The sequence below is a fragment of the Drosophila albomicans genome, chromosome 2R (genome assembly GCF_009650485.2).
Source record: "Drosophila albomicans strain 15112-1751.03 chromosome 2R, ASM965048v2, whole genome shotgun sequence".
Lineage (NCBI taxonomy): Eukaryota > Metazoa > Arthropoda > Insecta > Diptera > Drosophilidae > Drosophila > Drosophila albomicans.
The window spans coordinates 27,837,902-27,851,386 of NC_047631.2; the positions used below are offsets into that span (position 1 = coordinate 27,837,902).

The 13,485-nt window shown below is 37.8% G+C and overlaps 1 protein-coding gene across 6 annotated transcripts in view; it reads right to left on the minus strand.

The window, feature by feature from the left end:
• LOC117574602 (uncharacterized) overlaps positions 1-13,485 on the minus strand; it is a 71,033-nt gene that overhangs the window by 48,150 nt on the left and 9,398 nt on the right. The window contains exons 1-2 of one of the 6 annotated variants that reach the window (XM_052007291.1): positions 13,094-13,202; positions 12,794-12,832 (exon numbers count right to left, since the gene is read on the minus strand). The exons of 2 other annotated variants lie outside the window; for them this stretch is intronic. In XM_052007291.1, coding sequence (XP_051863251.1) covers positions 12,794-12,832; positions 13,094-13,141 — 87 coding nt within the window. In that variant the 5' untranslated portion in view covers positions 13,142-13,202. Of the gene's footprint in view, positions 1-12,793; positions 12,833-13,093; positions 13,203-13,485 lie in introns of those variants that run through there. 3 more of the 6 variants (XM_052007293.1, XM_052007299.1, XM_052007292.1) reach the window with 3 other exon arrangements.

The following is a 13,485-nucleotide window of genomic DNA, read 5'->3' on the forward strand; positions in this document are numbered from 1 at the left end:
TACGGTAATCACTCGTAATACTGTTGAATGGCGAATATGTTTCAGTGATGAAATCACAAGTAAGAAAGCTATAGCCGAGTGTGCTCGACTGTGACACACCCATTACCCATTTTGAATAAAAGCAAAACAGTGTGGCGTTAAAATAAATTGTTTAATAGATTAATAAATAGAACTACATTTAAAATATACCATAGAGTGCCAATTATACCAGATTGCTACCAAAACAACTAAGGCCCCTAGTAAGTAGGTGAATTTTTCAATACAAAAGTATTGCTTCAATAACTTCGACCATTTTTTTTACTTTTTATACTGCTACCCATAGGATAAAAGGGTATTATAACTTTGTGCCGGCAGGAAATGTATTATTGTATAAAATTAAAATTACGCTTGTTATTCGCTTTTTTTGATTTGCGGGGGCGGAAGTGGGCGTGGCAAAAATTTGAAACAAACTTGATCTGCTTGCAAACATAACAAATGCTGTCGAAAAAAAATATAGCTCTATCTCTTATAGTCTCTGAGATCTAGGTGTTCATACGGACAGACGGACAGACACAGACGGACATGGCTAGATCGTCTCGGCTGTTGACGCTGATCAAGAATATATAATATATACTTTATAGGGTCGGAGATGCCTCGTTCTACCTGTTACATACATTTCCGCCGGAACAAAGTTAAAAACACGCAAAAAGCATTCACAAAGCAAAAGTCATAAAATCTAAGCATCAATAGGGGTGAGTGAGAAACACAAGTGCAAGAAAGGCCTGAGTATGACAATCACTCACACTCGCAGTACTCGCATGATTTTGAGTAAGTGTGTAACTCTTACTCGGTTTGCGAGTGCTAAGTAGTATGTTCTGTATATTCTGACAAAACGTACCTTTTCAGGTTATGTGTCTTTTGCACAAGGTATGTGAGTATGTATGGGATTACCACAAACACCAATTCACTTAACACTGCACTTAAGTGGGTATTTTAATGTTTTCGGTTACTCCGTCGGCTGAGCCAGTTTTGTTAACTAAGTTCTGTTAACATTTAATTAAATATAATTAATGTTTTTTTTTGTTTTTTAACTTCTGTTTATTTATTATTCACTCGCACGAGTTACAGTCCAGTGACCGAGGGAGTAAAGGATGTCTTATGTGCGAGAAAATTCTAGAAGATGTTAGAAGAAAGCTTACGAATAAAACGACTGTGTTGTGGGGAGAACAAAATAAGAGTAACAATTTATTATTGAATCAGTTTATGTCAGAATCTATGTATGAGTGTCATAGCAGTAGCAAAGAAAAATAAACAAGTAAGAAAGCTACAGTCGAGTAGCTCGACTGTGATATACCCTCTACCCATTTTGAATAAAAGCAAAATAATGCGGTATTATTTTCAAAATATACCGATAATACTACAAAAATATTAAAAATATACCAAACTGTATATTTGTTATATCGATATAGTACCGCATTCAAAATATACGATAGACGGCACAATGTACCAGATCGTCAGCCAAAGCAACTAAGACCCCTAGTAAGTAGGCGTTTTTGCCCATACAAAAGTATTTCTATAATAACTTCGACAATTTTTATCTGATCGCAACCAAATTTTCAGGAATCATAACTACTCTAGATGTTATTGTATATACCAAAATTCGCAGCTGTGGCTTTAAAATTACGTTTGCTAATCGATTTTTTTGATTTGCAGGGGCGGAAGTGGGCGTGGAAAAAATATGTAACAAACTTGATCTGCGTGCAAACATAACAAATGCTGTCGAAAAAAAATTATAGCTTTATCTCTTATAGTCTCTGAGATCCAGTGTTTCATACGGACAGACGGACAGACACACAGACGTACAGACGGACATGGCTAGATCGTCTCGGCGATTGATGCTGATCAAGAATATATATACTTTATAGGGTCGGAGATGCCTCCTTCTACCTGTTACATACATTTCCTGTCGTCACAAAGTTATAATACCCTTCTACCCTATGGGTAGCGGGCAACTACCCTATGGCAACTGCTGCTGCTGATTTTATTAAGGCAATGTTTCTGTTATCATATACTTGCATGTATATTATCAGCATTCTCCGTGCAGTTCCTATATTCTGCTCTCTTGCTGATAATAACTATATGCTCAGTTTCAGACAAATTTACTGTGACCATTCGTTGAACTGATAATAATAAAAAGTGATAATTATAATTTCGATATTTTAAAAACTGTTATTTTAATCAATAAACATTTAAAAACGTTTATTTAGACCACACAATTTTCTAACTTTGGGAAGTCAGTTTTGAATTGCGTTGATATAAACCGCGAATTTTAATTGCAGCATATCGATATATCATATGATTCGATATAGTATTAATAAGATATACCGACTGTAAATTTCTTACTTGTTTTTAAAGATAATTATTGTCAAATTTCTTTATATTCTCCAATTAAACGAGTGGTCACTGTGTGTAGCAGTGCGACACAAGAAAAAACAAAATAACGGATTATTAGCATATATGCTAATATATGCCCATATATGGGCATGTCCCCGGGTCGAGAACGTACGTTCGTACGAGAAAAATTAAAAAATAAAATCGAAAACAAACGTTTCCTTTTTTTACTTTTCGATAGCATTTGTTTAGCTCTTTGGTTAGTGTAAATTATGGGGCTTATCGATTTTTAATTTTCATAATAAAGGGTTGGCAAAAAAGTCTTGCAGTATTTTTATTGAATTTTCAATTGTTCATAAAATTGGTTATAATAATGCGATTTAAGTCAAATATGCGCCGTTTTGTTCGAGTTCCCAACGAGATGCCAACTTGATAATGCCCCTATTATAGAAGAATAGGGAACTATTGGCAAAAAACTCGGAGAGCCAATTTTCACAGAACTCTCTTGTGGCCAACTTCCGACTACCAAGTTCGTTCGCCATGGACAGAGATAGGTGGTAATCACTTGGTGCGAGATGCAGACTATACGGTGGATGCAAAAGAACCGCCCATCCGAGCTCCCGGAGCTTTTGGCGCGTCACCAAAGATGTGTGTAGCCTGGCGTTGTCCTGATGAAAGACAATTCGGCCTCTGTTGATCAAAGATGGACTCTTCTGCATGAGTGCTGCAACTTGCAAGTTTTGTAGTCTACCAATAGATGGCGTTATTTTTGAGCTTTCAGACTTATGGATAACTAAAGCTCCACTTCTCAAAACAAAACATGACAAGACATTTAGTACCACTTTTCCAGACTACAAATAATTTTCTACAACTAAACAAATTAAATAATATAAATTAAATAGGACAATAAATATTTAAATCACTAATATAATAAATAATATGTATAAATATGGGTGCAGAAAAAGAAGAAAAAAAATATTGCATACTGTTAGGCTTAGTTAATTTCAGCTACGACAAGCGACCTATTACAGCGAGTTCGAGGACGGTAATTTTACAACTTGAGTAATGCCATTATAACGTAACGTAAACTCAAACCAAAATTAGTAACGAAATCTAATTCGTATTTCAATGTAAATTTGAGCCTTTGTGTTTATTATAAGTTTTTTATGTTAGATTTAGTTGAAGCGTAAGTTCTTATGTTTCAAATGGGTATGGTATGTATATAAAAACATATAAAAGCTGTTATATTATATATTAAGTATAAGTAGAATAAAAAAACACTTACAATGAGAATTTCACTTTTGTGTAACACGTTTATTAACTATTTAATACTGGTAGAAAAAACACTTGTAGTGCGCACAATGGAAGAAGTAGAATATGTGATATGTGAAAAAGGTACTAAAAGTGGGCAGAGTGACCAACATGAGGACGCACAGTATACTAACTTTGTCACTATCAATATGAATGGATCGCGACCACAATGTCAGCTGTTTTGAGTGGTCACACCTGCCATCATCTGGCATCAACATCCTCCCCTCCTTGCAATGAGTTGCAAACGGTTTTATTGTCCACATGGACCGGACAGAATCCAACCCAATGTAGAGTTCTGGGCCATTGTCTAACCGTTGGTGCTAGGCAGGATGCCAGGTTGAATGATGTGGGGATACACATCAGTGCCGAGCACCAGGGACACCATCGATGTAATGCTGCGGACAGGTCGGAGGGGGGTGCAGCGGAAGAGTTGGGAATCAAACTGAAGCAGCACCTTTCGACGGAAGTCGTATGTCGGATGATCGCCGTGCAGACGCCCTTCGTACCAACGCGGGTGACGGATACCCGATAGGCCGTTGCCAATGATCCGCTGATACGGCTGGTCGATCAGTGCTCGCATCTTGAACCTTTTACATCCGGTGTCGATAAGAATGTTGGCCGTCGGTAGGATGCTCACAGCCTTATTCTGCAACAAGGATGCGAGCGACGTCGGAAAAGCGCCCTCGGACAGAGTTGTGGCCGGTCGATGGGGGGACGGCGAGCGGGAAAGTGGCCGTGCTGGAGTTGAAGACCGAGCCGGTTCCGGCTGGTTGTCGCGTCGTTGCTGACGACTTCCGTAGTGGATGGATTCCACGGCACACGCGACACCGGAAGGAGTTAGTGCCAGCGGGGCAGCTCTGGTCGGCGGCTGCATGTGATGGCATGCTGCATGGAATGAAACAAGAACAAATGATTATTATAGTAGCATCTTTACATTGTCAATGACATATGGAACAGGACAGCATAGGACAGTACAGGACGACGAATATAAAAACGAAACAAGAGGTTATTCGTCCGTCAGTCCTTCCGATAGAGCGGGGTCAATCTTGCTGTCCTCCATCAGGAGTAGAATTAGTTTGACGACGGGTCTGCGGATAGTACCCCGCACCGTGAGCACATCTACAACTCGGACTCTTGTATCGGTGCCTGAACACATCGTCAGCACCCGTCCTAGGCGCCACTCGTTGGAGGGAAGGTTGTCTTCCTTTACGACGACCATGTCACCGATCCAAAGGTTCCGTGTAGCGGATTGCCATTTCGTCCTTTCCTTCAGGTACTCATCCTTCTAAGGGAAACAAAATGGTTGGCGAAGAGCCTTCAGTCGCTGCCATCGATTTAGGATGGAGGTGGCCGGTTGGTTAATTTCTGGTTCCAACACCGAAATAAGCGGGCCACCTATGAGGAAATGGCCAGGAGTTAAGGCTAGTAGATCCGAAGAGTCTTCGGAGTAGATCCGAAGAGATCGGCCTCGAATTCAGACAGGCTTCGATCTTAGACAGAAGAGTATATAACTCATCAAACGTATATTTTGTGCTGGAGGTCGCCTTGTAAAAGAGTGCCTTAAAGCTCTTTACGCCGGCTTCCCATAATCCTCCTATATGTGGAGATCACTGTCAGCTCCAACGAAAGTTTTCTCGTTGTCCGAGTGCATTTGCTGTGGGCACCCGCGCCGTGCTATGAATTTCTCCGTCGTGAGATCCGATGTCGCCTCCAAGTGCTGAATCACACAAAGACGCAGACATATCCCTTGGTGATGAGGTGCGTAGTTTTTGACTTCGAATGGGCCAGCGAAGTCAACTCCCGTGTGCGTGAACGGTGTCGAGTAGGATGCCTTTTCAATATATAGAAATTTACTTATGTATTTTTACGTTTAGATATTAATTGAATCGAACAAATGACCGGGCTAGAGAGCCTAAGGTCAACGCTGAAGATAATTAAGTTTCAAACAAGAAAAAAACACAAGAGCGAATTTCAATGTTCGTATACTTTATTAAAAGATCAGCTTAAGACTAAATACATTCTCGAACCAACTTGCATGTCAGCATTTTTCAGTTATGCGCATGCTATTGCAACACGATCAAGCGGTCGTTTATGTCTTGCTTATTTTTTTTTAGAAATTTGAGTTGGAGTTGACAAAGTAGCGATGCATAGCATGTACTTTAAGTAAAAAGCAAAAATTTGTAACAAACTTGATCTGCGTGCAAACATAACAAATGCTGTCGAAAAATTATAGCTTTATCTCTTATAGTCTCTGAGATCCAGTGTTTCATACGGACAGCCACATAGACGGACAGACGGACATGGCTAGATCGTCTCGGTTGTTGATGCTGATCAAGAATATATATACTTTATAGGGTCGGAGATGCCTCCTTCTACCTGTTACATACATTTCCTGTCGTCACAAAGTTATAATACCCTTCTACCCTATGGGTAGCGGGCAACTACCCTATGGCAACTGCTGCTGCTGATTTTATTAAGGCAATGTTTCTGTTATCATATACTTGCATGTATATTATCAGCATTCTCCGTGCAGTTCCTATATTCTGCTCTCTTGCTGATAATAACTATATGCTCAGTTTCAGACAAATTTACTGTGACCATTCGTTGAACTGATAATAATAAAAAGTGATAATTATAATTTCGATATTTTAAAAACTGTTATTTTAATCAATAAACATTTAAAAACGTTTATTTAGACCACACAATTTTCTAACTTTGTGAAGTCAGTTTTTAATTGCGTTGATATAAACCGCGAATTTTAATTGCAGCATATCGATATATCATATATAGAATTCGATATATTTAAGTATTAATAAGATAATACCGACTGTAGATTTCATACTTGTTTTTAAAGATAATTATTGTCAAATTTTTTATATTCTCCAATTAAACGAGTGGTCACTGTATGTACAGCTGTGAACTTTGAAATAGCAGTGCGACACAAGAAAAAAACAAAATAACGGATGTTTCGCATATTCCTTTTTGTTAGTTGATCCCCGGCACATTATTTTTGTAAAATGGAACATATAGATAAGAAACTACCAAAAACCCCGTTAGATTTGTTCAGTTTTTCTGAAATTTTGATATATTTGCACAAGTGCACCACTTTTGGGCTGCACTTTAGAATAGCAGTTTTTTCTTTTCTTCCACGAAAAAAGCCGAAATTGTTTTTAATTTTATTAAAAGTGAGTTTAATTTGTTTTATTATTATAGTTTATGCGACAATACATTATAACTATGAAAAAAAATTAAATTTTAGTGTGTAAAGGACCTCACCGGTCCAAGGTAGAGACGAGCTCCAAGTGGCGTAATATCCTTTGGACAAATGAGACTAAACTGGTGTTAATTGTTAGAAAAGTTCAAGACAATATGTCCGTTGATCACCAAACACCGAAAACGACCTAAACCATACACTTAAGACCGCTAACCATGGTGGTCTTAAAATCGTGATATGGGCATGTTTTTCATACAGTGGTGTGGGACCTATAAATATGATCGATGGGATCATAGACCAAGAAGTCTTTGAAAATATATTAAGAAACATCATGCTGAAGTATTCTCATGATGAAATGCCCCTTCAATATGGACTTTTCAGCAGAGCAACGACACCTAAACACACCGGCCAACTGGTCACGGAGTGTTTTGGTCATGAAAAAACTAATGTAATGCCATGGTCCCCGGATTTCCCGGATTTAAATCCGATTGGGAACTGATGGGGAACTTCAAGCATTATGTTGCCAAGAAATCCCCGACATCTAAGCCACACCTTCGACAAGTTGTGTATTTTAAAGGATCGGAGATGCCTCCTTCAACCTGTTAGATACATTTCCTGCCGGCACAAAGCTATAATACCTTTGCCCTATGGATAGCGGATATAATCATATAATCATACGCAGCGTGGTGTGTACTATGTACGTGCTTCGATCGCCGGCTGGCTAAGGCGTTTCGTTTCGATGGGCGGGGTTTTAATGTATGTATGTATATGTGTCTATATCGAAATCTATATATCGGAAAACTAAATCTCTTCATATCTTTTCAGTTTAGGCCCTGCAACTCGAAAAAGTGCGGCAACTGCGGTGGCAATCACACTGCTAACTATAGAGGTTGTCCAGTTTATAAGGATCTGAAATGCCGCATCCATCAGAGAGGAATTACAGCCCGCACCCAAAATAAAACGTTGAAAGTCTCCAGATCAAACCCTGAAGTCTTCTTCTCGACTGCAGCCAGATCCTCACTAGGACCTATTAACTCTGACAAAAGTGTGACATACGCAAGCGCTTTGAAATCAGGACCGGCTACCCCTGCCTCAAAAAGTTCATTTCTGCAATCAGCATACCAAGAACCGAACATGGCTCAGCAGCATCAATCGCCGGAGCAGCCAAAAAGCAACTTCGATGCTATGATATGGAGCCTAAAACAAAGCCTTACGGAATTTATGTCATTTATGCGCACAACTATGCAAGATTTAATGCGAAACCAAAATCTATTGATTCAAATGCTGGTTTCACAACAATTCAAATAATGACTTCCTTACGGATATCTATTTGGAACGCTAACGGCGTTTGGCAGGATCCCTAATGAAGAAAACGGCACTTGATATGGGAGGACAAACTCCTGAAGTGGACAACCACCTATTGCATATGCTATATGCTAAGTGGACGGCAAAGGTGCACTTTTGCGAAAAAAAAACACAATTAATGTATCAGTATAACAAATGAACATTGCAGTATCATTGTATACTTACAAGTATGATATATGCATCAGGCTTCACCAACCACTTCACTGAGGTATAATATTTTTTTGTTTTAGCCACATGCATTTTTTCACACTTTATTTTTTTTCTCAGGTTTTTCACATAACCTGCTAACAATTGTCTTGCAAATAAAACCAACAACAAAAACCTCTTTTCGGAATTTTGACAAATAATCCTACTCAAAGAAGTGATCGCAGAACAGAAGGAAAAGTTCCACCCTAACCACGTGGCGAGAGGTCTAACAATGTTGAGCAACCAATCACGTCTTCGACGCAATGACTTACCCACACAGCGACAGACTTGAGGGACGGGCAACCGGAATGCAGTCTTAGCACACTCTTAGATAAATTTTAATGTTAAGATTCGTAAATTTATTGTTTGTCTCAAATTTATGTATTTTTTATTCAAATCACATGTAATTTTTCACTATTTTTCACTCAGGTTCTGCACTTAAACTGCCAACAATTATCTTGCAAATAAAACCAACGAAACAAAGCTCTTTTCTATTTTGGTGTGGACTTAACATGATAAGGTGATCTAGTGATTCATGCTTGCAAGTTGCAAGCATGCGTTGATACAGATAAAAGATTTGCATTTGCCTTTAAAATATAAAATAATTTAGATGCATAGTGATAAGAAGCAACTAAAAAGATAACGAAAAGAAAAGATAAATATCAATTGTGACTTGTGACTTATTTTTTTTTTTTGCGCTATTTTTTTTTTTTGGTTTGCTTTGTTCTGTTTACTATTATTGCCCTAGGCTTTAAAGGGTATATGCGACGTGAAACACAATAATTAAATAAAATATAAAGAAATAAATAATGAAAATATAATCTTATACCACAATAACCAACTACAACAAAACACTGTGCAACAAAAACAACAATAATTATAACAAGGTGTGTGTGTGTGAACAAACAAATGGTTTTATGTTCCTTTTACCCTTATCCATCGTTTTCCAACATAGCAACGCTTCCTAGCAACACAACACAGTCTAGCAACAAAATCCAGCAATACAGTTCAGCAACACGAAAACGGCAGCACAAGAAGTGCAAGAAGAGAACTTACGGCGAATTCAAATCACGAGGCTTTTGGAATCTTTATGCGGTGTATTCGTCTTGGCTTCTTCTTGGAAATATGTGAAAAATTGTATGCGGCGAATTGGTTGCAGCGCCATATATTGTGAAATTAATAAGTCATATTGTGCAATTTTTATCACACAATAATCAAACACTTCCAGCAATTACATATATTTCGATGCTGACTGTAAACGTAGTCATTGGATCATGTAATAGGCCGCTTGTCGTAGCTGAAATTGACTAAGCCTAAAAGTATGCAACATGTTTTTCTTCTTTTTCTGCACACATACATATTTATACCTATTATTTATTATATTATTATTTTTTTATATGTTTATTGTCCTAGTTAATTTATATTATTTAATTTGTTTAGTTGTAGAAAATTATTCTTGTAATCTGAGAAAATGGTATTAAATGTATTGTCATGTTTTGTATTGAGAGGTGGAGCTTTAGTATCCATGAGTCTGAAAGCTCCAATAATAGCGCCATCTATTGGTGGACTACGATAATTGCAAGCATGAATTACTAGATCAGCTGATCGTGTTAAGTCCAGACCAAAATAAATAATATGTATAAATATGTGTGCAGAAAAAGAAGAAAAAAATTTTGGATACTTTTAGGCTTAGTTAATTTCAGCTACCACAAGCGGCCTATTACAGCGAGTTCGGGGACGGCCTCCTTTAAAAATGTATATAGCAGTATTTGTGTGCTTTGCTTCAAAGGCTGTTCATCTAGAACTGGTTGCTGACTTGTCCACTAACTGCTTTAAACAGTTAAAATAAACTTTTTTCGAATTTCATAATCTTACAACTTGAGTAATGCCATTATAGCGTAACGTAAACTCAAACCAAAATTAGTAACGAAATATAATTCGTATTTCAATGTAAATTTGAGCCTTAGTATTTATAATTAGTTTTTTTATGTTAGATTTAGTTGAAGCGTCAGTTCTTATGTTTCAAATGGGTATGGTATGTATATAAAATCATATAAAAGGTGTTATATATTAAGTATAAGTAGAATAAAAAAACACTTACTCTGAGAATTTTACTTTTGTGTAACACGTTTATTAACATATGATATGTGAAAAAAGCACTAAAAGTGGGCAGGGTGACCAACATGAGGACGCACAGTATACTAACTTTGTCACTATTAATATGAATGGATCGCGACCACAATGTCAGCTGTTTTGAGTGGTCACACCTGCCATCATCTGGCATCAACATCCTCCCCTCCTTGCAATGAGTTGCAAACGGTTTTATTGTCCACATGGACCGGACAGAATCCAACCCAATGTAGAGTTCTGGGCCATTGGCTAACCGTTGGTGCTAGGCAGGATGCCAGGTTGAATGATGTGGGGATACACATCAGTGCCGAGAACCAGGGACACCATCGATGTAATGCTGCGGACAGGTCGGAGGGGGGTGCAGCGGCAGAGTTGGGAATCAACCTGAAGAGTGCCTTACGCCGGCTTCCCATAATCCTCCTATATGTGGGGCGCCCGGCGGGTTGAAGTGCCAGGATAGGCTTTTGTGACCATGCTTTGCGATGATTCACTCCCTCGTCGCTTCCAAAAATTCGGTGGAGATCACTGTCAGCTCTAACGAAAGTTTTCTCGTTGTCCGAGTGCATTTGCTGTGGGCACCCGCGCCGTGCTATGAATTTCTCCGCCGGGAGATCCGATGTCGCCTCCAAGTGCTGAATCACACAAAGACGCAGACAAATCCCTTGGTGATGAGGCAGGCTAGTGTAGTTTTTGACTTCGAATGGGTCAGCGAAGTCAACTTCCGTGTGCGTGAACGGTGTCGAGTAGGACGACTTTTCCCCCATCTTTTAGATCTCCAATCTCTTTTTGTGTATCACGCAAACCTTACATGAGTTGATGGTGGATTTGACGAGGACCTTCAGCTTTGTAATCCCAAATCTGGAGCGGATCAGACGCATGACGACTTGGTTACCCCCATGTAAGGATATACCATGGGTGAAACAAACCAATAGTCGCGCAAAGGACGAGGAATATGAGAGTACGATTGGATGACTCGCATCATAACGCAGCGAGTGGGACGCCCACAGGCCCGTAGAATCCCGTTGCCATCGAAAAATAGATTCAAGTTTCGAATTGAACTTGAAGAAGGAACCTGCTGTCTGGACTGAAGACAGTGGTATTCCTTCGGAAAGGTTTGTGGCTGAGCCATAACGACTAGACTGTTTAAAATAAAATTGAGTAAACAAATGACAACTAAATAAAGCGCCTAATTTAATCTTTATTACAATAAGGAAAATGTAAGTTTTATATTCATAATACGATTTTAAAATATTTATTTAAAGATTTATTAGCTTATTGTTTAATAGAAAACAAGTAAAAGAAAAGAAAATTACAGTCGAGAGTGCTCAACTGTGAGATACCCGCTAACCATTTTGAATAAAGGCAATAACCAAATTCGGTTTTGTTCATTAAATATGAGAATATATAATTATAAAAATGATAGATGTATATACTTTATAGGATTAAATATGCACTGAGCAGGCGTAAACTAATCACTCGATCAGCCGCTCAGTTTGACAGTCATTTTTGGCTTTTTGAATTTCAAGACATGCATACCACACATCTTGAATTATCTTTGCAAAAATTAATATAGCAACGCATATAATAACTACAATGCCCATTTGAATCGTTTTTTGCTTCCAATGCTTTTGGGGCTCCTCGAGATTGTTACATTTTGCGGTCAGAGGAATACTCTTCTGTGTTTCATTTAGATCATCACGAAGGCAATACAAAGTTGTTTTTTGCTTCTTTTGCTTCTGCAAAATTAATTGACATGAATTAAACTTAAAAACAAAAATATTCTCTACTTACTTTTATACGTTTATTAAGTTCAAAGAGTTTCGGCTCTTTGCAATTGCACTTGAAAACATTGTTAGCAATAAAGATTTCGACGTCGTTTCTTATCGCCAACAATTCCAATGGATTCTTCAAAGAATTGCAGCTCACGTTAAAGGTCTTTAAGTCTTCCAAAAAGTGCATCGAATTGTCAGGCAAATTCTTAATCGCATTGTAAGAAAGATCAAGTTGCTGAACATTATTGAAGTTATATTGAAACAATTGTGGTGGTATCTCCGTTAAACCATTATTTTGTAATATCAGTTCAGTTGGTCTAAAATGCGAGAGGCAGTCATAGTTTATTTCGAAGCGGTTTGAGCAGTCAGCTGTGCGCTCATTTTGGTTGCTGATCAAATGACATCCACAGTTTTCAATGCCTTGGGTAACCATACGGATTTGCCAGATCAATGTCAAAAATAATATTACCAGCTTCATTTTAATCTGTGAAAAATTAAATAAGTTATGCCACGATTATAATAAAAAAGTAAGAAAGCTACAGTCGGGTGTGCTCGAATGTGGGATACCCGCTACCCATTTTGAATAAAAGCAAAATATTGCGCTATTATTTTTAAAATATACCAACATAATATAGTATGATATATATAGTTAATTGCTATTTCAATTTATTACAACACGCAAAATATACCGTATATTTGTCCGCCAAAGCAACCCAGTAAGTCTATTTAAAGTTTCTTGACTTACACATTTTTGGTATATTGTTGAGTGTGGTTGCTTGTTGTTAAGTGTCATTGCATTTTATTTGTCACTTAAGTTTTGATAAGCCGTTGTCATTTAAGTATTGATAAGGCTATTAACGAATTCTACGCCGATATATTTCTTTTAGCGATAAGCATTTGCAGTTGGAGGTCGGTGCAGAAAGTAATGTTTGGGAAGAAAAATTACAAATTATTTGCACGATATTTTGCACATGAGTGCAATGGAAAGTTAACGATGGTAAGCAAAACAAAAAAAAAATTGTAGATGTTGATTTTCAATACTAAGTTACTTCTTATTAGATGTATACTTTTAATACTAAGCCCTTCTTGTTGGAAATCAACTTTCAATACTAAGTTTTTCCTTATTAGATGTCGGTT